The following is a 26324-nucleotide window of genomic DNA, read 5'->3' on the forward strand; positions in this document are numbered from 1 at the left end:
TGGAAAACATCTCCTGTTTGGCCCCTTCTGTCCCACATCTCATTAAAAAAAAAAAAAAAAAAAAAAGTGAGAAAATATGTGAAATTGCATTCTGCATTTTGACAAACCAGTCTGCAAGTGATAAAGTACTTTATTCACTCCACAGCTGTCTTACTTCTGTCTTGTGCATATACTTTAGAGAAGAGCTATGGCTCTATTAGATGTCTCTTACCCAAGTTCAAATGAGCTCAAAATAACATTCCTTTGTATGGTTTCTGTTGGAGGAAGAAATACCTGTATCAGCAAGGATGCCAGTGGGTAGTGCTCCTCTCAGTTCTAAGTAACCTCACTCTTGGTGAGATGGAGGTGGCAAGCTCCAGGGAGGTGAAGGTAAGTTCTTAAGGGACCCTTGGTGCTGTGGAAGCCATTCTTTATTCCATCCTCCTATGCCCTTAAGCCCTGAGCTCACAACACCTGCAGTGGCTCCCATCCTTTCAACTGAGAATGTGAGAGAGGAGCAAGAAGGAAACAGCAGAGAAGGAGGAAGCTGGTGAATTTGTTTGGCCTGGAGTCTAAGCATCTAACTGAAAACCTGCCCTTTCACTGGTTTCCCTGAGTTGATCATTCCACCTTCTCATTAATAAGCTAAAAGAGATATGCAGAACACTTGATCATATGTGAGATTTTGAACATGCTCTCTTAATTTTCTTGTAGTGATATCAAATATCCTGTCTTGGCCTCTAAGGCAGGCAGGTAAGTTTGCCAGACTGATTTAAAAGTTACAATAAACCATCTCCAATTAATTATACCAATCTTTAGAGTTGAGATGAATTAAAAACTAATTTTTTTGTTTACATGTGGTAATTGTTGCAAAAGTGTATCCAGTTTGGATTCAGACTTTTGTTGAGGAAGTAATGAATTATGTTATTTTATTTTTAGACTGGACTTCCCTTGGAGGCATTTTAGAAGCAGGAAATCTGAGAAGCATCCCGTAAAGCTTCAAAAGGGAATAAAAAAAGTACTGTAAATTTCATTTTATGTGGGAAGAAATGGAGGAGATTTGTTTAACTTCTATGGAATTCCAATGTCCATGGTAAAAACTTTGTTGAAAGAGGGTGTTCCTTGTGACTGCTTATGTCTCCTGACAAAAAGATGGCCACTCACAGCAGAATTGTCCTGTTTAGTAGAAGAGGAAATAGAAGTTACTTTTTTTTTTTTTTTTTTTTTTGGTGTGATTATTTGCAGTTTTAGTCCTTATAAGAGTAGTGGGATATGGAGTTAGTAATTTCTCCAAATGTATGTATTAAAAATTAAAAGTGGTGGAAATTACTGTTTGGAAGATGTAGCGCAGAATGCTACTTCTGTTTATTATTGCATATGCTTACTCCAGATTTCCTGCAGGAAGTATCTCCAGCAAGGCCTCTGAGCCAGCAGAGAGCCAGATGTTCCAACCTTAAGCCTTGGAGCTCCTGCTTTATGCAGACATTTGTTTCCTTCTTATTTTCACTGATTTACCACATGTTCTTTAGAACTCTCCAGCTGCCAATTGCTCCTCTGATGTTTCTGGAAAGAAATGAGCTGGTGGGAACATAGTTATATACAGACATACACAGTACTAGTGTTTTTCATCTGAGTTTAGGAAGGACCTGCCTTATTTGTGTCTGTTTTTTCAGGATGAGCAGATTTGATTGTTTGACCATAGGAGAAATGACACAAGGTGACAAATTAATTCTCAGCTCCATCAGTGGACTTCACTTTTTTGGAGATACTAATACAGTTAGTACTGCACTTTCAGACTTTCTTGGATATGGCAACTGAGTTGCATCTGATGAAATGGATCTCTGTACTCAAGTGCAATCTCAGCCTGGGTGGGTGGGACCAAGCATTTTTAATTGGAGCACTTATTGAGTCCTTGCCCTATGCTGGATGTTGGAACAACTAAGATTGAAACTTAGTTTTATGATGCAACAATGTTGTAGAAGATCAACTTCTTTTTCCATGAAGCTCCAGTACCATGTGGTGCTCTTACCTAGCCCAACAGGCGTGAAGGACTGGAGGAAGGAGCCTATTTGGTCTGGCCAGGAGGTCTTGGAATTAAATAAAACTTCCACTAGATGTTCTCTGGGAGTTGGTAGGAGCTGGTAATCCTGACAGGACAGCTTGGTTTAAGTCAACAGGCAAGACCAGGCATGCTGTGTTTGCTAGCTCTGAACCAGACTAAGCTAAGGAACTTATTTTCAGGCCTCATAATGTTGGCAGTGCCTGTGTTTGAGTTTCCCTATAATTATGTTGTTTTTTTTTCGTTTCAAGATGAAGAGGCTTTTTCTCTAATGTGCTGCTTATTGCTGTAGACTTTCAGGGTATGATTCTGTCTTTCACATGGTAATATAAATTGGAAGCAAATTATACTGGTAAAATGATAGTGTAGAAGATGAGGGGAAAATTGTGCCTTCAAGCACCAATTAGTTAAGTAAATGCAGAGTTCATTAAAGGCCTACTGTAGCTCATCTAAACCTCTGAAGAACATCCACATGTGACACTTGAAATTTTATTGGCAGAACTTTATTGGACTTTTATCACTCTTTAAGCTAATATCCCTTATGCAGACTTCTCTGAGACAAGGCTGATCAGAGCAGCTGACTACATTTGAAACTGTCCAAGACTGTTTCAACCTCTCCACAGTTTTATGAACCCTCTTTGCAAATTGCTGAGCTGAAGGTCAACCTATTTGATAACCCACTGTGTAGAGCTACTCAGGGCTCATGGGAGGGGTGCACACTGCTGGGACTTTATCACTTCTCTGCCCACCAGTGACACGACTCCCAGTGCTATTTGCTCATAGTGGGATAGGGCTTTGTTTAAAACTAGGGCCCACCTGATCAGTTTTGGAATAGCTCGAGAAAAGAATGTTAACCAGTGTGAATTTCAAATTTCTGCTATTTGAAAGTGTTAGGCTTCTGCTGGACCTGAGGTGAATGAGACCAAGGTGGGTTAAATGGATCTTACACAACATCTAAAATCTGTCCTAGTAATGAATATGGAGAAAAAATGCTGAACCTGCCTTGTAAGCCTCATGCTCTGTGTAAGGCAGGTGCATTGCCACTTCTCTCACCAGTATTTCACCACCTTGTACCAAGGTTGGATTTGGCTTGATTGTTTCAGGTTTCTGAGAGGAATGTTACAAACACTAGGGAGCTTAAAATTGTCAAAAACAAAGTTAACATTCTGCTGTAATGTGAAGTAGTTCTCTTGAGTGACCAGAGTGAAGACATAGTGCATTAACTGACAGTGTCTAATAACATAAAAATGCAAGTAATTTCACATAACCCTGATTACTTTATTTACTCAGAATTACTGCCAGCTAGAAAAGATAGTGGAAGTTTTCTGGAAACAAGATGGAAGTCTCTTGAGTTGCATGGTGCTAAAATTAATGTTGACTATGAATAGTCCAAATTCCTGCTAGTGTTTATATAAGACCTTTCTAAAGGGCAATTTGAGCCCTTAGAAACAGTATACAGACAATAAAACTCTAGTTAAATAGCAGAGAGGTGAATATACAAAAAATTATATAAAACCTCATAAAAATCAGCTGTGGTTTGCCTGCGATGTAGAATCTCATTTTTACTTTAGGAAGAAAGGTGGTTTGGAGTGTCCCTCCTTGGACAGAAATGTGTCAAGAACCAGAAGAGAGCAGTGCTTGGAGAGTAGGGAGGCCATTGTCAACTCAGGGGTATGGTCTTGGCCTGTACCAGTGGAGAGCTAGAGGTCTGTGTCAGTGAGCTCAGCTTTGAAAACTTGTGTCTTTATTACACACTGGGGAGTAGAATGGCCACAGCAATAGGCTCAGTGGAAAAGCTGTAACAGGAGAAGGTATTTAGGACCTGCAGGAGTGACAAAGGCCCTCCAAGAAATTATCTCAGAGTATAAAGAGGAGAGAAGGATTCCTGGAGAGGGTAGAGGTGCAGTGTGGAAGCCCCAGTGAAGAACTAATACAGGCTGGTCAAGCCAGGAGTCACTAGCTGTGACACATAGCAGGCCACCCTGCCTGGAGCTATGGGAACTATGTGGGGCATGCCTAAGGTGGATCTTATCCATCCAGGAGAGTGAGTGTGCACTTGGGCTTCAGGGAACACTTAGGGAGGAGAACCCTCATGATGTTCTATTGATTGATTGATCCCTAACAGCCTGTAGCATGGTAATTTCTGACTGGCAATCAAGGCTTAGTTTTTGAAAAAAACCTGGCTGTGTGGTCTTGCCATGGACAGAGCGCATGCCCTTTACTCTATCTGGACTCCAGCCAAGGTGTTGCCTTCCTCCATTCAGATGAATACAAAGTTCCTTCAAATGGCTGGTCAAGAAATGCAGGTTGTATGGGTGTGTGTACAGGGCTTGGTCTTTTATTTTTGCCAGGTGAATTATAAGGAAACTACTGCTTAGCTGGGAAATGAGAAGCAAATGAAATGAAGCCATACATAACATGCTGTCTAAAGGAACTTTTGAGATACACCTGCCCTACTACAGCCAGGAGATAAGAGTGTGCAAATGACAGAGCCATCATTGTTCAACACATTGTTATTGATCCTGGGCAAAAATGCACACTAATAAAAACATCTACAATCTTCCTTAGCTACCTGTCTGTTTCTAAAGTGTCTGCAATGCTGCTGGTTCATAAGAGTTTAGAACCAGTTTATTTGGGATGTTAAAAAAGGGCATGTTAAAGGCCCCAAGGGAAAAGAGACTTCAGAAAATTTTCCTTTCTTAATTCCTCAATTTTGTCTTCAAAAAGCCCAGCTTTCTGCTGGCCTGCATGATCACTTCAGCAAAGCAGCTATAAATTGCACCAAATTTGCACAAAGTTTGAGCAGGTAGCAATGGCTACACCAGGTGCAACAGCATGAAGGTAACACGTTATTACTTCTTGCTCCCTACTGATTTATTAAAAAAAATAAAAAGTCACACAACAGCCCATAGGAAACAGGAGTACTTCTGTTTCACAGAGCTATATTCAAAATGACTCAAGCTCCTGCTGGCCTAGAATGAAGGACTTGAATTTTAACTCCCTCATGTTGCATTGTAATTACAGTATGGAGACTTCAACATCTGTTTCTTTTTCTCCATGTTTCCCTCAGTATTGGGTGTTACTGCAGTGAAATCAGCAGGGAGGCCTGCTGGCATTATGTTAGTCTGTTAATTTTCTATAGAGGAGCACTGGAGCATTTGTTCAGACAACAAGTTCAATCTCTCATGCTCAGTGAATACACGAACAAGCAAAGATCTTGCTCCTCTGATGTTTAATCAGCCCTCTCAAATTTCATGGATCAGCTGTAAATAGGAAGCTCTCCCTCCAGTGAGCAGGTTTTGTTGTTGGTGTCCAAACAGTTAAAATATAAGAGAAAAAACTGTTCTTGCTTGTACCAAGACAGGAAAACCACAGAATGGAAAACTTCCGCTTAACTTTGAAAGACAGGAAATGGCTGGTGTTGGAAAGGGAACAGGTAGAGGAGGAGTGAGCCAGGGGATATCTGTGGAAAACCAGCTATTCCCTAGACACTTCTCCTTCAGCTCTGTGTTCTTTTGGGGGATGGAGTTCCAGGCTGACCCCTGTGCTTCAAACCCTTTATACACTTTCCAAGCACTGACCCCAGTTCTCTACTTCCTGCCTCCTCTAACACGACTATAAATATCCCGCCTGCCTTTCATAGGGACAGAGAAATGCACATTGCAGATAAAATGGATCTGAGGTGACTGTATGAAAGAGCTTTTAGACCAGCTCTTGTGAAGTGAGTGACTCTTGGGTCCTCTGCTTTATCTCGTGAAGTGTGAGGTGGCTGAGTCCCTTGCTTTAAATTTCTTGAAGAGTGAAACGTCCTCCTTGTTTATCATGTTCACCTCTGGATAAGGATGCAGGGTTCTGTCTCTAAGGAAATGAATTCCTCCAATAAATAATGTGCTACATGAGGCACAGAACTGAAAGCTGAAAGAATTCTGGTATTTGGGAGAATGTAGGGTGGGGAAGAGATGGAACTAGTTGAGAGACCACACTACATGCAAAAGTATAGCACTTGCAATACTGAATATCTTAAATGCTTTGGTGAGGTGGATCAGTCCAAGAGGAAATAAAAGAGCAAAGTGATCCCTGGGGCACTTAAATAGCCATCATGTACAGTACTTCAATAGCCACAAAATACCCAGCCCTCCCTTAGCATCCTGCAGGGCAAAAATCACAAACCCAGAGAAGCGTGGGAAGACAAGAGCTGAAGTTCCTGTGGAAGAACTTCAGTATTGCAAAGGATTGTGCTGGGGTGGAGGCAGGATGAGTTCTTAAGCCCTTTGTTTTACTTTTTTAAATATGAAGAGCAGCACCTGTCCCTTTTTTATTTTTTCCTTTTTTTTCGTCCCCCAAGGGGTTGGGGATTAAGGATTTAGTTGGTTATTTCCTTAGAGGATCAAGATAAAAAAAGAGACTTCAATGAGTCTCTTTCCATCTTCTCTACAGACAGTATATTTTCAATAGAATTAAGCAGCTGCCCTGCTTTCCCCCACTGTGTAGCATTTTGCAGATTTACAGAGAAGCAGAGAAATAGAAGATTTTATAATATCAGATAGAACTTATAGATGTACCTTAGTAGACACCAAGTTATCACAGGAAGGTTTTTAAGGCATTCAGAGAGAAGCCCAACTAGATCAGGTGGCAAATAGCCAGTGACCCTTACTAGTATTTTGCCTTTAACGCTTTTACCTTGGAACAAACATGCTTCAGCAGAACCTGTGATAGTAAGTCATTTGCATCATCCAGCGAGGCTGGAGTCCTGATACTGATAAAATATACCTCCCAGAACTCTGATGGAGGATACTCTTGACTTTCCTAAAGCTCACTTCTCAGGCTGTCATCTTAATTCCTTGATATTAGAGATTGATTCAATCCATGGAGTTTTAAATTCCTTCCAAAACTGTTTAGAGGCATACTTCAACTCTGGAATCTTTTTTCCTTTATCAGGATGAGTGTCTAATCTACCTCCCACATGCATTCTAGATTGTAGCTATCTCTTGAGTTTGCCAGAGTATTCTATTTACTTCTTTTCTGTTTGACTGGGAGACCAGCAGGGTGGGAAGCAGGTCCTTGCCAGCCTTAATTCAAATGGCATGTTTAAATTGACTGAAGAAATGAACATTGAGAGAATCAGACCGCACCTGTCTGGTGTACTTGGCTGCATGGGAAACAAAGCTTTCACTAGTACCGGAAAGTTTTCAAGCCAATAGGTTCCTTCCTGTCAGTGCAAGATCTCCTGTTTGTTTCTGCATGCCCTCCTCTCACACCAGTTTCCTCTAGTACTAATGGCTGTTGGAAGAGCTGGGTATAGGAAAGCATCAGGTCTTTCTTTCCCTCCTGTCTCAGAAACTGCTTTCCTGTTTGTCCTTTATGCAGCATGGCAGCTTGAGCTATTGACGTAAACTTTGTCCTTTGTGCTGTTCAAAGCTCTCCCCTTCTGAATTTGACATTGCCTACTCACATCCTGACTGCTGTTTTGACAGAAAGAAGAAGGGAGGACAGAACAGGATTCTAGGGTGGTAGTTGTCTTGGCACACTGGGGATTCACAATTTTGTGCAAGTTAGGTGTTGGGCATCAAACTGTCAGAGGGTCAGCACATGGCAGGGTTCCTTCAGTACATATTCCTCAGTATATATGTGGACCAACAAGGACAGATCGACCAAAGTTGTTATAGAAGTACTGTGGTGGTGCTTTGTGGAAGCGTCACTGGGTTGTACTATTGAAAAACATGGGAAAGGCAGTTTTGGTTAAAAAAAAAAATCCAGGTCCCGAATGTGAGGGAAAGAATTCAGAGTTTTCTAAGAGGAGTTCCTTAGCCCAGCTGGTTCCCTTCTCTGATGAAATCCAGCACAGCTTGCAGCACCCATCTTAACTTGGGCAATTAGAACCAAAATGCTGATGTATGTATTTTCCCCACTGAATTTTGGACTGTATCTCTTTAGTCTACTCTTTTTCCTCATGTGAACATCTCTTCTAGAGTTGCTGCAACATGCTCTATTGTCATAAACATACTGAAATGCAGTAATGTGGACAGTCACTGTACACTGAGATCAACAGGTGTTAAATAAAATAAATGTTGTTTCTGTATTCCCAGGGTAATTTCCCTTGCCAAAGACCAGGCACTGAATGGAACTATACACTCATGAGCTAGCTACATGTTTGCCTGCCAATTTAATAGGAAAAGTAAGCTGGATCTGTAATGCTTTTACCCAGAAAAACAAAACCAAGTTTTGGTGAGGTTTCACTATAATGATGGTGGTTTCAGAACCATTTTGGTTTTAGAATATATAGGCAGCAAAGCTAAAGCTGACAGAACCAGGCAATGCCAGTCTCCTTTCTGCAAAAGCAGAAATGCTTCAGCTATTCAAGTTTATATTTCTTCTCTGCTCTATTCGGAAGGTGGCAGGGGAATCCTTGTCTTGTTGTGTTTTCCTTAAAATCCCTTAATAGAAAATGTTGCTGCAATCTGAGGCAAGGAGAATGTAATCTGTGGCTGTTTTGCATAGTTGGATAATTTGTTGTTTTTGTTTTTAAGCCAACTTGTGACTCTCTGAGGCTAACACTGTTCCAAAGATTATTAATAGCAGTCCTTGACATTTTAGGGTTTTATCTTTTCATTATTATTCATACATGCTCCTTTCTGAATTTGCTAATGTGCACTTGCACTTCCTCAGCTTCCTTACTTGTGGAAGGAAGCTGTAGAAGGAAACAGCGTGCACCAACAGCAGGGTTTTGTTAACTGGGGTTCTGCTTATCCCACAGAGTGTTAGAAGTGGATGTGAAACTATACATTGGTAAGTCACGCCTCTGATTTTTCTCAGGGGAAAAAAACTTTTTAACTATTCTTAGCTGCTATATTACATGTGAAATGAAGTAGTTCCAAGGGGATGAACAACTGCAATTCAGAGTGAGTACCTTTATGCTTCTGTCTTCACCTCAGAGCCACAACGGTTCAGTGTTCTTGACTCAAAGTGTATCCTTGGCGTAGGGGAAAATCAGAGCCCGAGCAAGGCTGCCAAAGCCCAGGCTTAGACGTGTGCCTCGTGCGCGTGTGTGTACATCTTGCAGTTCGGTGATGACCCCGGTGACTTCTTGAACTTTTAATGACAATGCAGCTATTTGTTCATAGTGCTAATTAACCCAAAATCTGATTCTTCCCTCCCCCTCGTTATCCATTGCGTGAATGAGATGTGAAAACAAGAAGACGACTTTTCCCGTGCCCTTAGGGCTGTCTGAGCCTGGCAGCAGTGACCCTGCCTGAGTCGAACTGAAAGAGCTGCTGCCCAATGGCCCATACGCCTTTTTAATGGGTTATTGAGATTCCACCTTCTCCCCCTCCCTCCAGTGCTGTAACAGTTTGGAGCGATATGGCACTTAGGGGAAAACAGCTGCAGAAATAACTTTTCTTTTGGAAAGCCAGAGACAGCTGTTCAGTTTGTAAGGCTAGGGATTCCTCCACTACTTATTTAGGGCCTGATCCCACTCCAGTTAAAATCAGTAGAAAGTTTCCAACTGGGTTCAGCAGGCAGTTGAAGGAAGCAGCTTCAGGAAGCAGTCTGAAATCAAACAATACTGCTTCAAAATGTTGGAAACAGCCAGAAAGGAAAAAGAGAGTAGGAAGGCATTTGTCACAGAGTTGACTTTCTGACTTGCTTGCAAGCTCAAAGTACAAGCACTCAGCAGGCCAATGTTCTACTTGAGGAACAGGTAACATTAGTGTTTGTGGTATCCTAAGTTGCTTTTAAAAAAATAGCTCTTGTAGGTCTACATTCATTGACAGTCTGCAGTGCTGACAGACTTTTACTGACACAGTGAATTAAAGGACTGATCTTTGATATTAAATACTGATTGTAGTTTAGAGACTCGGAGATTGTAGGGGATAAAGGCTTACTTTTTGGAATTATGCAAGTTCTCAGCACCTGATGTGCTCTCATTGGTCTGAAAACGAGGAGAAAAATGGAATTACTCTTGCTTCTGTTATTAGAGATTGTTGTTGTCACCTGACTTATACAGTGAAAGAGAAGGCTGAACACTTGCTAAGGATGGACAGAATTTCTGCTTCACAGAGAATTTTGAAATGGTGGAAGTTTATTCCATCTGAAATGTGAGGGAAAATGAGGGCATTTTCTGGGAAAAGTGATTTGGATACATCTGAATCTAATGTTATGAAGGATTAATTCAAAATGTCCAGTTTGAATGAAGGTGTCATTTCATGTCAACATAAAGACTTCAAGTGCAGCTGAAGAGAATTGCTGATGCTGGTTAAAAATAGATCAAATTTTTTCTAAGAAAAAAAAATAAAAAACCGATTTTGCTGAAGCTGATACTTTCCTTAGAAGTTTGTGACTTAAGTAAAGCCATGATCCCTGACAGGAAAAAGCCTTTCCAAAAACATCCCTGATGGCTTAACAGTAACAGCCTCCTCTTCTGCAAGTGATGATTTTGATCAGGTTACGCGCTACCTCTCAAGCTGGGAGAGATTCCAGTTCATCAGTCCTTCTAGGCTTAAAATTAGCTTTTTCTGAATGCTGAGAATTCCCTTTACAACACAAAACTGGATTCCCTTTGCTTGCTCCAGTCCTTGCCAATGGACTGTTCTCCTTGGGTTTGCTGCATTAATGAACAAACAAATTTGCTTTGTGGTTGTGTTGCTGCCAGTGGACTGAGACGAGGTATTTCCCCTTGCATTTCTGTTAGTTCCCTCCCTGTGAATGTTTAAACAAGCTTACACCTGCGTTCCAGGTGCAAGCTTAACTCCAGCTTTGAAAAGCTGGCTCTTGGGAGCGTGGTTCATTACTTTGCCAAAATAGTCCTGTTACTGCAATGTCTGAGGAGACCGAGACAGGCAGGAAATGGTCAGGCTTGGTGGATACCCTGGAAATGATTACTCTTCTCTGTAAACATTCAACACTGCAGTATCCAGAGAACTTCTGCCTCCCAAACAGTTAATGGGCCTTAGAGCATTCAAAAATAGCCATTGCTCTGCCAGGCTCTGCAGCTGTGAAACGATTATCCAACCATATCTTGTGACCTCTACGTTTTTTTCTAAAAAGTTACAAGGACACCTAAGAAGTGATATGGGAATCCAAACTTGCCTTCCTCAAATTGAAAATTTATGGAATTTTTTCAGTAAGAATTCTTTCAGAAGCTGTCAAATTCCAGTAGCACAGATGAGCTAAGTGACTGGTACATTCACTTCAGAGTGACTCTCCATCAGATTGATATGGTCAGACTTGAGCTTTTCCATTTAAAACTCACTTATTATCAGCACTGTCTAAGAATAAAACAACATGGGTTAGTCTTTAATTTGTATAAATATTTGTTGTGCAAAACAAAGTCAAAAATTGGTGGTAGACAGGCACTGTTAACCATTCAGTGTGCTCTCTGTGCTTACACAAGTCTGGCTAAGAGTCCTAACTCATTAATATGTCATTGGTAGCACCAAGGATGTATGTAAGCATCCAGGTAATGGCACATTACTTCTGGAAATTCATTTTGATTAAACTGGGTTGTTTATGGACATGAAATTCTGATGAACAGTATGTGTGAAGAAAGTTTGGGTAGTAGAAGAATAAGATGCAGTTTCAGTGGAACACCTTAAGCTAGTTTGTCAGTAGGAGTTTGAGCAAACTGAAGAAGGAATGTGACTGGTCATTGGCTGTCCACCTTTTCTGCTGTCAGTGCTCTGTGTCACTGCACAGGGAGAATCCTGTCTTCAGAGACAGAGGATGCACGGTGTGCAGTATTTGTGTTGCTCATGTAAAGAACTGGTATTTGTGGGTTTTTTTGGTTTTTTTTTAACCTGATTTCCACAACAAATCAACACTGAGTTCTTCAAGCCTTCTAAGGTAAAAAGTGAAGGAGGATGCTTTGGAATGCAGTTATGACATGGACTTCTAGAAAGTTCTGGATAGGCAGGCAAATTAGTTAAATTGCCCTGGTATTGTCCTAACCTTGACCTGAAGGCTGCTGGGAACTGTGGTATGGGAGGCTCACTCAGGTGAGGAGAAGTTTCCTACTTGCTTTAATGAACAGTGAATCAGGATCTGAGTGCTACACCTAAGGCTTTACATGGTGCTCAGACTCCAGGGGAAAATTTTTCATGTACCTAACATCAGGTACATGGTAGTAATGACTGTGATTACATAACAGCCATTAATAAAATGGGCAATTAGTGAATTCCCTAAGCATTGTGATATAACCAGAACTGTGCCATGGATGTGTCCAGTTTTTGTGAACAGTCTGCAAATGGTGGCAGCTTCAGAACAATTCATGATGTCTCAGGAGTGATGGGTGAAGATACTCTTTTCACTGGGGAAATTGTTTGAATGCAGGCTTAATTCCAGGGTCTGTCAGACCAAATACTAGGTCCTGTCAGGCCCAGTGTGAATAGGAGCAGCAGAGCAGCGCATGTAGGCCTGACCTGGATAAATATGTATACCTCTCTGGTGTGGACAGCTGCTTAGCCTGTCAGTTTAGTGCAAGTTTTGTAATGCAGGAAGGAATTTGCAGGCCCACCCAGTACCCTTGAAATCTATACATGTTCCCAAACAGTTCTTCCTCTCTAGCTCCTACGTGCAAAATTGAGCATAAACCATGTGATCAGTGGAGCACAGCCTCTTTGCAGAACGCTGGCACCCATCCCAGATGGGCAAGGTGCTGAAGCAAGGAGTCCTCTGAAGTAAGTTGATGAAGCAGGGAGTGTCCAGGCCTGTGGCTTTTGATAATCCCTCTTTTGAAAGGTTTACATGGGCTGTCAGAGATGCCCTGTTTGTAATGCACAGATGAAAACTGCCTTCAGATGTTCTCTTTAGCAGTACTGTCTTTCCTCCTCCTCTTCTTCCTGTTGAACTGTTTGGATCTGGTGCCCAGTGAGTTTGTGGGTTGCACAGTGGGTTAAGAAAGATTAATAAAATGGCAGATTTGGCTCAAAAATTTTTCTGTTGCATCCTTAACAAATATAGTGATTAATTTATGATGCTTGTTAACTCTGGTTATACCCCAAGGGAAATACAGCACTAAGAAGCAAGGATGTGCCAGTTCTGTGTGTCTGGTTTTGCAGTAGTCTCATTATTACTTGAAATGCCACGTAACGTCTACCAGGTTCAAGCCCTGGGCATTCACTGGTCAGGTGCTGGATCAGAGCATCTTCCCTCACCTCCTCTTTGATGTATGGGAACCATCTCTTGGCCACTTAGTGAAGACAGTGGGTTTGCTCTGAAACTTGATATCAAGCTGCAACACAACAGCCTACAGAAGAAACTACCATAGCCCAGTAAAGCAACTTATCTATGACTTTGCGAGTTGTGGACTTCCCTTTGCAGCAGAACTGAATCTTCCTGGGTAATTTTTAGTAAATTTAAAAAAAAAATAAATTCAAAAGGGTGTATCTACACTGCCTCTTCAACCTGAAATCTCATTGTGTACCCATTTTTATGTATACCTGAAAGCAACGTCATTTGAGGACTGTATTACCCTTATTTAGTTTCAATAGTACTTTGTTCTTTAAGGAGTGCCCATGACCTCAAGTCAGAAAAAGCCTGCCCCATGTGAATCAGAACGGGATTTCTGCGATTGTAGTAGGTCTGAAAATATCACTTGATCCATTTTAATCACTTTAGCACTCGTTCTTGCAGTTTGTCATCATGATCTGTGGAAATGGAAGGTCAGCCTCACTTACAGCTGTATCACTAAATCACAGGCAAAGGACATGTTTTCTCCTTGCAGAAGCTGCTCCCCTAACTATACTCTTTAGGCAATTCATCTCTCATCATATGCTCCAATTTGCTTTCCATGTTACTGCTCACGTGATGGGTTGGGAAACGATCAATGCCAGATGCACATTCCTTTCAGGCAGTAAATGCTCCTGCAGCAGTAAGTTATGTGCACCAGCTTCTTGTTTCATTAAAATCGCATATGGTTTCCATTTGCCCCTAATTGGTCTCACATCAGCTCTGCCATATTCTCGGAGTGGAAAGCTTAGACCTGTGGCTCCTTTGAACAGTTCCAAAGAACTGTGGGAAACCCGAACTTTGTCTCAGCCTGGCTTCCCCTGGTCCTCTATGTACTGTGTCGAGAAGTACTTGATCTGGAAGAGAGGGCTGAACTAAATCTTATTCTATTGCACCAATTGTATGTAGACAAAAAGGAAACGGAAAAGGTGTTTTGAGCCCAGTATTGCTCTGAGTCATATGCTTGTTATTTTTATCCACTGTTGTAAGCTGGCTTTGGAAGTGCTTTTGTGTGTTGGTTTTGACAACCATCTTTCCAACACTACTAACCTTGGCTAAAAGCATTTCTGCCTTTGGCAGTTGTCAGAGACACAAAATGAGGCAAAATGCACTCTGCTGAAAACACTCCTTGGAGAGAGATGTGAGATGTCTCTACTGTGCTCTGTACATGAGGCACTCCCTTCCCCTCCCTCCACTTGTATCATTTTTCCTTCCTTTTTTCTGATTCTTGCCTACTGCTTTTTGCCTTTAGCCTGAATTCAGCTTCCAGTGATGAGTTAAAAAATATAGGTGGAAAGATAAAAAAAGCCTGCCAAAAATGAGAGAGAGAGAAATTTCTGGTTGGCAGGAATGACATTGTTTGCTCTTTTTATTTTACCACAGAGTTCTCAATGCTGTAGGCATGCTCATTACATAGTCTGCAGTGTCTCTGCTTAGATCTGTAGGAGACCTAGAATGTTTTGTTGATGCAAGCTGTGAGACTTGTGAGACTAACCCAGCAATGCATGTAACTCCTGCAACTCAACTCTGTGCCTAATAGCTAATCTCTTATGTCTACCTGGTTTCATTGAGTTTAATAAGTGTAATAGCTGGTAACCAAAGACAGTGGGATTTTTCCTTCTTTTCTTCCTTTAGCTTCTCTGTGTTTTTCATGAGGTATTTCCTGAAGCTATTTTTTATACCTATTAACATGTACATATGGATCTAAGATTTTCTACTTGGATCTTCAAAATGCATTTTAGATCCATCCATTCTTCCTTCTGCATTCAGTCTTGCCTCTATCTTCCCAACAGTGTGTATGATGGGGAAGCAGGGTAACTAATATTTAACATCAGGAGTTAAATGCAGGGGCAGTACTGGGAAGCTGAAGAGTCTTTGACCAAGTTGCATGTAGGAACCTGAAAGAAGTATCCTGAAAGAAGAGAATTTGCAGCTGTTCATTTAACAGAGATCTCTTGTTTTTTGGATACTGCTGCCATCACAAAGGTTGTATCCAGTTAATAAGCTACCGGTGAAATGCCAAGCACTAATCAAGTTCTGCTTGGTTGTTTTATGCAACCTTGTTTATTTAATTTATGGTCTCATTGGGAGGATTTTCTGAAGTAAAGCCCTTCTAGAGCAGTTTATGGTTTTTGAGTTGGTGGAAGGTCTGACACAAAGTCTTGTATGAAAAAGTTGTATCACTCCTTATTTTGCAGTGTTAGAAATCAAGCAGCACGGCATGTTGTGCAAACAGTCTATCAGTGGCCAGGAAATCTGCAGGGATGGGAAATGTGGTTAATATTTAGCAAGTGTAATTGTGATCAGTTGTTTTATATGGAGCCTGGGCCTGGGCAAACCCATTTAATTGCCTTCTGCTTTTTTGGGGGTGGCCTTCAAACAGACTTGCCATGCCACAGACGGGAAGTTTTTTTGGATCTGTAAAACAAAGGCTGAAAGTAAATGTCATAATTCTGGTTAGAACAGTGGAAGGAAAGTTATCTGTGTCTTGCTTTCCTGTTTTTATTTAGACTTTCATTGTTAGTTACTAATGCACTTGCTGATGTAAACACACATCCTTTACAATGTGGTATTTATGTGGCAACTGACTAGCAGAGGTGAATGGTGCTGAAAAGGTGCTGTTTCTCCTGAGAGCACTTTGAAAAGACTAGAAGTCAAGATTTGGAGTGCCAATAATGGGAACTAGTTTGTTGGTAAGGGTATGAGAGGAAGGCAGTGAACCTCTTAACTTCACTGCTTTTTTTTTGCTTCCTTGATGTTCTTTGGTGATGCTCTGTACCAGCACAGCTGGATTTGACTTCTTCAAAGACAAAGCAAAATGGGTTTGTTTTGCCTTTTTTGGCTTTGGATGAAGGTCATGGTGGAATGAATCAAAATAAAGCTCCTCCATGGTATTTTTTCAGCCTTCTTGTGCTTTTCAAGAAGCCTTCAAATTCAACACTCTGATTCTCTGATAAAATCTGTTTTGGTTATGGAGGAGGAGGCAACTCTCAGTACTAATAGATCATCAAACTGGCTGGAGGATTCTGGTTTTTTCCCCTCTTCATAAATCCCCTGCTGTAATCAGTATTTCCCTCTCCACTCTGCTTTCCTGTGGAAGTGGAGGAATGGGTGAAGGGCTGCTATCTCTTCCCCCTCCTAAAGCAGGCACCAGCTACTTGCTGCTCACAGAAACCTGCAGCTGCTAGGCAATTTAATAGAGCCTCCCAAGAGGCTGTATACAGTTGGGCCATACTTCCAGTTCAAAGGACACAATCCACCTCTAGTTATGGTCCCCTGGTTTTAGGGCAGCCAAGAGTGTTGGTGGTAATTGCTAACAGATCAGTTGAGGGAGTGGTAAAGGGAATGCATATTATGAGAGTGAGCAAGGGAGACAGTAATTCCATTTTAGCAGCACCATCAGCACCAGAACTAGAAAATCTGAATGTAAAAGCATCCTGCCTTGACCACATTGGGGGACACCCCATAAATAACACAAATATTTCAGTAGTGTGCTAGGTATACTCAGGAGTCTAAAACATACCAGCTGCCTTAGCCCTGTGGTGATGTGAGCCCTCCAGTATGTACCAGCACAGAAGGGAGTTCTTGTGAGGCAAATCAAATGAGAGAGCTGCTAGTAAAGCTGGTAAAAAGCTCTCAGTAAATTGCTCTTGGACGTGAACCCTTGCATAGTCTTTGGATGAATAAAATGGAAACCATCCTCCTTGGCATGTCACATGTCTGGTGTTAAAGCAGTGTTTTTAAGTATTGGTATAGTCAGTGGCCTCAGGACAGAAGGAGCTTTTCTTCAGCCTCCCAGTCACGTTGCTGCTCCCTATATATTTTGTTTAGTCACTATTTGGATGTTAGACAATGGCCTGGAGAATAACTTGCCCCGTGTGTCTCTATTAGTAAACAACGAGTCCTCCACATCCTTCACTCACTCAAATGCAGTGAGCATGCATTTCAGCCAAAGCTCTCACTTTAAATTACTCATATTGCACACCAATAAAATAAATCATTGAAACAATAATGAGAAATGTAGCAGTTGTTACCCTCCTGAGATATTCATGGTAATTGGTCACAAAGGAAATGGGTTTGGAGCAAATCCTGGTCTCTGAAGGGTGTGCCTCCATTTAAAGTGCTGTTTATGGATGACAACCAGCCCACTTGCATGAAATCGTCTGGTTCTCATGGTGCAGCTGAGGAAGCAGCTGGGATTGGTGGTGTTAGCCTGGGTCTCATCAGGGGAAGGTACGATTTGGGACAGGGTCACCATCTAGTGGCTGGTCCTGATAAAGGACACTGGATTGAACCAGGACATTTGACGTTGCTTGTCAGTTGGGAAAAAGAGCTACCACACATGTAGTAGTTACTGTGTGCCTGGATGGAAGTACTTGGTAGCTACAAGTCTTTTCACCGTGTTGTTTCCTCAGCTTGGAAAATGCGTGTCTTAATCTCTCATTGCCTGTTTTTCTGCTCCTTGACTCATGAAAAGAATGCCTTCTGCCATCTCAGATGAAAAGTCAGCGTCCTCTTCTGCTTCACACCTTGCCTTTAGGCCGATTCTCCCTTGAATCCTTGAGAAAATGGCCACAGAGTGATAAGTTAAAGAGTACTTGAGTTAGATATTTATGCATATGGGAAAATAAAACTTTTTCTCATACGCCCATTCCAATTTGTTTGCCTTTATAGGACCTCATCCAGTGACATTTGGAAAAGATGTAGAAGATTTTTGCCTGTATTTATATGTATTATTGCACCTGCAGACAGTTTTTACCACACTAGAGATGCTGGGGAAACACAAACCAGTAGTTGCTGGCTCTCTACTAGTCCTGGCAAATCTGAGCCATCTCTGTTGTCCTAACTACCAAGCTAGTTTACATTAAAAAACCCAAACAAAAAACGCCAAAAAGGCAGGGAAAAGAGATAAATACACTAATAATTTGTGATACATTCTTGGATGCATTTCTTGAATACTCAAACACAGCAGGTTATTATTTTCATTATTTTTTAAGAAAAAGTATCAACTAAAAGCCTGATTTCCTTCCTTTTATGAGGGGATGTTTCCTCCCTCAATTTTTTAATCATGTAAAATGCTGAGAAGCAGTATGTGTGTTTTCTCCTCTTTGCATCATGGCATGGCTGCCATGCTTATCTTACCAAGATTTATATCTTTGTCTAATTTAGCTGTTCATAAATAATTACGAATCACTCATGAGACCTTGCCAACTGCTCCAGTCCCACAAAGTGACCTGACCTGAAACCCCAAAGTACTGAGAAACATTCATCTTGGAGTATTTTCATAGGCAGTGCTTCAAAGGAATTGTGGTTTAAAAATATGCAGCTATTTTGGTGACCACTTGTGTGGGATAAAGTTTCCCATCAGTAATAGCAGGACTGTAATAGAGCTTCAAGGAGAAGGGAGGAGCTCATGAAAGAAGTCACCGCACCTTTTGCCTCCTTTTGCTCAAGAAGTAGGAGTCTGCAGCAGTAAACAGTTGACTTCATTAACTTAACATGGACTGAATTTGCATCAGAAATGCTGTAAATCTCAGATAACTCATAGAGGGCAAAAAGCTCCTCTGGCAAGTATGCATGGCCCCTGCTCAATCAAGAGCAGTATTCTTTATTTTCTGGCCAGGTGTGAAGAGTGGCCCAGCCATATAACTGGGGAGTTTGAAGGAGCAAAGATAGGGACTGGGAAACATATGGCTGCAGATGTGCAGCGTGGAGCTCTGCTCTGAGCAAGGTGTACAAGCGGCTCTCGTGTATGGAGCCTTAGGGGCTTGAAGCTACACATGCAAGAGCAACCTCTGAGCAACTCTGTCCATCCAGCATTTCTCCCCAATGGCTCAGAGGCATCTCATCCTCAGGGATGGGAATTTAACCTCACAAATTACAGGTGATAGACTTAACTTGGAATATCCTCAGCTACTTGGCTAACAGCTTGATTTTTCCTTTAATATGGGAAAAAATATGCAGGGTGGGTTCTTTTCGCATTTCTAGCTCTTCAGTAAAGAGAATAACTTAGCTGAAAATGTTACCATTGGAGTGATAAAGGCACTTCTCTGAAAAACAGAGGGCTTGACCCTCTTACAAAAGGCTTGAAGTGACAGCCCACTAAGGTTTGTCATGGCTTTTCTAGGTGAATTTGCTAGGATGGTTGTTCTTCAACTTTATTGGGGCACAATAACAGGAAAATACAGACCCTTCTACTTGTTTGCAAGGGTATTATTAGTTGAAATTGGAATGCTCCTAAGTCCTAGTGGAGATATGCATTCTGAATATTTGGTGAAGCTGTTGATTAGTCCATAAATCAAAGTTTCTGTCAGAAATAGCTGTGGTACCCTAACTAGAAATCAAAGGACTGACAAGCTAGGAGTGAAATAAGTGAAGAAAATGTTTTTTTAGATATTTTCTCAGGAATTGAGAACATGCTTGTTATCTTATATGCTGTGTTCTGGTTTGGAAACCCTACAATTTTGTAATACTGCCTTTTAGTATATTTCTTATCATTGTCAATAAGATATAAGACTTTTTTGTTGGTTTTAAATGTGTTGGGCAAACACCAGTTTTTTCAATTTCAGTGTATCAGCAGATGAAGATAAGACTTTTGACACTTTCTACTATAGACTCCAGTGTTAGTGAGTTGTCCTGGAATTCAGAAAACCTTAAGGAATTGTGGTCTTTCTCACTGGCCCTTGCACAGTCTGGTTTTTGTAGCTTTGCTGGTGGTTGTGGTGGTTGGGGGCAGCAAGTGGAGGAAGCTAGTTCTTTAAAGATGTTTGTGGTCCTCAAGCACATGGTTCAATACAGCCACTAAAGTCTGAAGATGAGAGTAAATTGAAGTTGGAACAACTTGTTAAATAGAAGAATCAATAAAATTGCTTTTACTGCTATTGGGAAATAGAAGTTTTTAAAAACATGAAGTTTTACACTCAGTGAATGAAGGTTTTGTTGGCTCTTTGAATCAAAGCCAGGACTGTCTTACCTAGTTTAAAATTTCTTTGACAAGTCTGGCTGAAGCACAGGCTATAAATCAGAGCAGAGTGGATTTGTCTTCATTTCACACCACCCTTGTGGAACAAGGTCCAGGAACTGGTGTATAAAACCAGACCTATCTGTTCCTTTAAATCTGTTCTGATTATTCTGAAAGCTGGGGCAAGCTTTTTGCCTCCTTAGTTGGACCTAGGTAGTGAAAAAAACCCTCTTTCCTCATTCCTTTCAGCGGGCTTCTACAGATTTGAAATCTAAATAAGCTAAGATGCAACAAGATGCTGGTTTAAAGTCCTTTATATTCAGCAAAACACATTCCTGAACTGTGTTGCTGCTGTTCGATAGTGCTGTAAGGCAAATAACTGTTTTCCTGTTTCCACCTCTTTGTCTCCTTTCTATGCCTTCCTGCATTTTTTTTTTGTTTTTTTTGGTGATAGATTAAAGTGGATAGTGCCTGCCCTGTCCCTGAGCTTTACTCCTTTGCTGAGAGGAACAGGTGGTTTCAGAACTTTTTCAAAGAGGATTGATAGAAGTTTTTAAAATTTTCTTTTGTGTGTGTGGAATGCCCCAAAAATGGATGAGCAAGGGAACTCTTCATTAAGCACTGACTGTAAACTTCCCACTAGATCAAAAAGAAAAATCTTTATCTATGGGACCTCAGAATCCTTATCTGTGGTGGCTTGGGCTCAGTTGACATTGCTCTGGGGCATCTGTGGTACAGTGGTGGTACCCGTGCCACAGAGCACACACAGCCCCTTGGTGTCCATGAAGAAATGCAGTGCAGTCTACATAAGATCTGATGGGTCAGCTTTAGTTTGTTTTCCAGGTGACTTCTGGCTGGCCTGGCAGCTTTCACTGGGCACTTGATGTTTGCCAATGATTGCACAGTAGCTATTTGTTCAAGGGAGCATTTGTTAGTTTTGTGGTACCTCAAAGGTGGCAGTTGTAGTGAAGTCCCAGATATGGGATATTCCAGTGCCCTGTACTGAGTTTTTTTGTTTACTGGGAACAGATCTGCATTGGTCACACAAAGAACAATTTAAAAGTACTATCCTATTGAACATCATCCTGTATGTTAAGACATTACAAACTTGGCTTGGTGTAAGGATTTTAATCTGTCCTGGTCCCAGCTACAGTCTGCTCTGCAGATTTCAGTGAGACTTAACCACAAATAATGCTTGTTCTTATTCTTCACACAGAACTGTATTTCTTCTAAATAAATACCTGCTTTGCCATCCCATTACATGCCTTCACTCTGTGTGAGATTTAGAATAAATTGAGAAGAAGATTGACCTGGAGTTTTGTTTATTTTACAGGATAATTTATCTAAACAGTTTTGTGGGGTTTTTAAGTGAAGGGTATAACATAAATGTTGTGTACAGTTGTCTATAATTTGCTGTATTTTTTTCCTCCCCTATGACAGTAATCCGAGCTAAAGTGGTGGGGAAGAAGCTCATGAAAGATGGACCTTTTGGAACGATGCGGTACACGGTCAAGCAGATGAAGGTATGTTTGCAGACATTTCTCATGGGCTAGTTGATATGGTAAGGAATCTAATTAACATGGAATAATGAACACTTTGCATACTTAACAGCACCTCCATTTTTTGTACTGGCCGTACAGAATGGAAGGAAACCAGCAATTGGTAGAAATTTGTCTGAAGAGGGGAAAGGAACTGGAGATCATTCCTGACATACAGTGCTGAATACCTGAATTCTTCCATTATTTTAAGATTTCTAGTAGTAAAAGATGCCAGATGGTCTTTTCTAGGTGCTGAAGACATGTTTTTTGTTCTAAATGCACAGTGTTAGACTGGAAATGCCAGCAATTCCATGTGGCACTCTAAATCCAAGAAGGAAATTATGGTAGGGGGTCTGCCACCCTTGGGAGAGTGCTCATTTCTTTTCTTTCCTTGCTTTCTTTGTGACCACCAGTTAGGATTACGCCATTTTTTCCATGTACAAAACAAATGAAAATCATATAGTGAAGTCTTTATATAAAGCTAAACAGAGCATTGTAGCTTTTAAATATTGTCGGCTTTGAAGAGTTGTGAAGTATTGATTCAGAGATGAGAACTACACCAGTTGCTTGATTTCTTTAGTTTCTTTCTTCAGAGCTCTAATTCTTTGCTGCACAAACTGCACTCAACCTGTTGCTTTGGACTTGGGTTTTTTCTTAAACTGCCCCCTTGTTATGTAATGCTAAAAATCAGCCCTTGATTGTTTTTCTTGGCAATGCCATTCCAGTCATAAGACTGGTTTATGTCTTTAGGAAAAAAAAAAAGAAAAAAGAAAGGGAATGGAAAAGCTTGGCAGAGACTGCAGAAATCTGAAACATATTAGACAAAGTAAAGGTTCAGAAAAAAACAGTCACTTGCCTGCCTTGTAACAGTAACTCTCTTTATAAGGCAGTTTATAGCTAAGCACGAAAGTGGGGAGGAGAGACGCAAAGCCTGTTTCATAAGCTGTCACAAAACCACGACATTTGCACGTAGCCAAATCTGGTCCTGGCATGGCTCTTCCACAAGAGTGGAATGCCTACACTTTGAACAAAAGGGCCTGAGGTGCTGGGCTTGTTGGCTACCTTAACCTTAAAAATTTCTCTGCAAGATTCCAAACAAAATATATATTTGTAAAAAAAAAAAAAAAGTAACTGGTTGTATTGGCAATAATGAGACAGCACTGCCACTTTTTTGTTTTTATGGCTGTTGTTTTCCTCATCAGGCTGGCAGCACTCCATGCTGTTCTACTTTCAGTTTTGTCACTCTCCACCTCAACAAGTATACCCTGCTTCACAAAACTACTCAGTGTCCACATGCTGCAGTGGCTTCATCAACTTCTCTTTCTGATTTCATCCTGGTCTGTCCAGTACTACTCTTCCTTTTTCTCAGTGCCAAGAGTTTGGTACTTTGTGTCTAACATATGACCATGAACAGCGATCTGGAATAATGGATAATGGTAGTCCCTGAAATGAACTACTACCTTTTACCACTGAGAACACTGCTTCTCTTCTAACTAAATAAGACACCTGAGCCTGTCCTGGCTGTTTTCATTGGGTTATTCTGCAGTGCAGGGCCTTTCTGCAGGAGCATTTCCACAGTGTTTTGTTAGGAAGTTATGTGTCCAACAAAAGCAAGAGGGATTTTAAAGAGGAAATCGTGTGTTGGTCAAACTGCCCTTATGTCTGCTGCTTAGATGGTGGGATGTTGCACTGGACATTTAACTGTGACCTTTGGCAGGAAGGAACCTGAAGCTTAAGTGCTCAGTAGGACTGGAATGTCCAGAGGACATAGTTCTTCATAGACAAACAAACCAAGTGTCTTCTTTGGAAACCCTGCTGTCTTTTTGCTGATCTTAGAGACTTCAGTATAAAGAGGGATTTAGATACATACAGAGGGGGAGTTCAGAGTGACACAGCAAATTTCTCCCTTGTTTGCTCCTAAGAAAGCTGACTGTCCTCCTGCTGAAAAGAGAACTAAGGAGGCCTATGGCTCTGCACAGCTGCATGGGAACAGCTCTGAAGATAAAACTAACATGTCAGTCTGCATAAACCCTTCTGCACCTGCTGGTGAAAAATAAACAAGCCATTTAGTCAGTATGTGCTGAATTGTGTGTGGAAAGCACTGAAAGCCTTAAAGGGCAACAAACCATCTCTATAGCTCTATCATGGGCTCCTTGGAGTTTGCCGGGTTAGATTCTTCATCTCACTAACATTCCTGAACTCATTGCTGCATTTCACCAGCTTGGGGCCTGGACAGGAGCACAAGATCAGCCCACAGGGACAGAACAGTGCCAGGCTTTCTAGAGTTCAGTTTTGTTTTCTGAAGAGACCTTGTACTTCTCCAAGCAACCTCTGCCTCTCCCCACTGCTTTCTCAAATAATGTAAGAATACTTTGAGATCACATGTCATAAATCTGCAGAAGACTGATCTAACCCCTACATGTTCTGTGATCTTGCAGTGCATTCTGAGAATGGCCCAAGCCTATTTCAGGAAACTGCAAAGGAAACAAGGAGACAAGATATTTCTCCTCCATGAACACAAACAATCCTGATTGATCATGGCAGTACCCTGCACAGGCTGCCAGAAGCAAGGAGACTTTCCTTGGTTTGTTGCTTATCTGCAAAATGAGTCTCTGGGGGGAAATATGATAGTCCCAAGAGGAAATAAGTGGGGTAGGATTAATTTAGTTTAATTTTAGACAGACTGAAATGAGGTGTTGATCCTTTCCTGCTCTCTTGATTGTCAATGAGTAGAGAGAGGAACGACCAAAGTGTAATTCAGCCCACAAGTTGTAGGCAGCTATTTTAGGATGGGCTGAGTTGTTCTGGAGGTGTCTGTTCTTGGCATTTGACTAGAGAGGATGCCTAATTCCTGTGAATTGCCTATCTTTTAGGTAGCTGAGGGTTAGGCAAGGAGTGACTCCCGGCTCTTGGTATCTAGTGCAACCTCACATGGGAGGGATAAAGGGATGAATATCATGAACAGTTTTACAGGGTGAAGTTGTTAAAGCACCGGGAATCACCACAGGATTTGACTGTGCATTTCTGAGGCAGTATGGGGGCTGCTAAGGGGAATGCTGACACAGATGGAAATAGAGCAGCACTAGCAGACATCACCATGTCATGCTTGCTAATACTTTATTCCCTGTTATTACGCTTCCAAAAAGCACACATTTGTGGGAACAGGAGAACTCTGAGAGTAGCAGTTAGGAGAGAGGCTAGCTTTATGGTAGGTTTCTTCTGACTGGTCTAACAGCTCTTCCAAGACACTTCGTATATCCAGAAGTAATGCTCAAGGTGTTGCTTTATTTGTTTTAACGGCAGACATCTGTAGAAGATTCCCCCTTGCCAAACTTTCTTTTCCTTCCCTGAGAACTGAGGGTCCTCCTGGTGAATTTTGTTCAGCCCTCAGAGGATGTGGGAGGCCCTGTCTGCCCCAGCACAGGTTCAGGCAGTGTGGCAGTGGCTGCCATTGATGTGGGTCACTGGTGACTGAGTGGAGGTAGGAGGCTGAGCATGCTTTCTTTAGCAGCCCTGACAGTGGCTAATACCCTAATGGTAATGTGAACAGGAAATTAGGTCCAGGAGCTGAAAAACAAGCCCCAGTTCAGCATCACTGGCTATTTCCTAGGCAGTCATGGTGGGCTTGATGGCTCAGAAGATGCGAAAAGTGATGACTGCAACAGTCCTGTAGGAGGGACCTGGGCAGCTTCCCAGGGGAATGGTTAGTGTAGCTCATAACCCTGTGGGCAAGAGGAAGAAAGGGCTCCAAGTGTGCCTGTCCACATGCAGACCTTATAACTAATTAGCCCAACATGACTGGGAGCTCAGCTCTGTGAGTGACAGATCCCTTGCACTGCCATGCACAGTGTGCAGCTTTCTGCAGTGTTGATAATGCATTGCCTGGAGGGACTAGGCAGCCCCAGCTGTTATCTTAGCTAGTTTTATCTGCTTAGATACTGTTATCTGAGCTTTTTGGTGTGACACCCACTAGAAAGGGCTCCGGACACGTGACCTTTATTCTATGTGCCTTTCCTCACAGCACCCTTGGGAAGCAAGAAACAAAAGTGTGCTGAGGGCTAAATAACTCATCCAAGGACAGACAGGATGCTTATGCCAGAGTCTAGATCTCTAGCTATGCTGACTGGATTGGAACATCTGAGTAGGTCTTCTGGTACCAAGAAAATTGCAGGGATAAAGCAGAGACTAGGTAAAGTTCACTTCTTCCATCTCTCTTGAAAGACTTTGGCCACTTACGGATACAATGTCATATTTCAAGCATGATCTATGAGATTTTGTTGATAAAGCAGGATTAATTAAAAAAATACTTTCCTTGTATATTAGCTGGGTATAGGAGAAAGGCTGGAAAATGCAAACTCTTTAGCATGTCTTTTACTGTACCCAGCAGTGCTGTTACTGAGTTCTGACACTGTTATGAGATCATACTGATGAGGGGCATCTATCTATGGAGAAAAAAAAACCTCACCTGGCTGACATTCTGTAGGTGCTCCAAAGATAATTTGGCCTCTCAGCATAGCATAATTAGTAGTGATTTTTTATGATTTTACAGTAAGTATTTGTGCCT

At 41.5% G+C, this 26324-nt stretch overlaps 2 protein-coding genes across 4 annotated transcripts in view; one reads left to right on the forward strand and one right to left on the reverse strand.

Annotated features, from left to right (window-relative positions):
* Nucleotides 1–26324, reverse strand: part of SYN3 (synapsin III) — a 187534-nt gene that overhangs the window by 92772 nt on the left and 68438 nt on the right. The gene's annotated exons all lie outside the window — the stretch shown is intronic.
* TIMP3 (TIMP metallopeptidase inhibitor 3) overlaps nucleotides 1–26324 on the forward strand; it is a 37331-nt gene that overhangs the window by 3699 nt on the left and 7308 nt on the right. The window contains exon 2 of the mRNA XM_023936281.2: nucleotides 21663–21745. Coding sequence (XP_023792049.2) covers nucleotides 21663–21745 — 83 coding nt within the window. The remainder of the gene's footprint in view (nucleotides 1–21662; nucleotides 21746–26324) is intronic.

Source organism: Cyanistes caeruleus, chromosome 4 (genome assembly GCF_971803275.1).
Source record: "Cyanistes caeruleus chromosome 4, bCyaCae1.hap1.1, whole genome shotgun sequence".
In the NCBI taxonomy this organism is placed as follows: Eukaryota; Metazoa; Chordata; class Aves; order Passeriformes; family Paridae; genus Cyanistes; species Cyanistes caeruleus.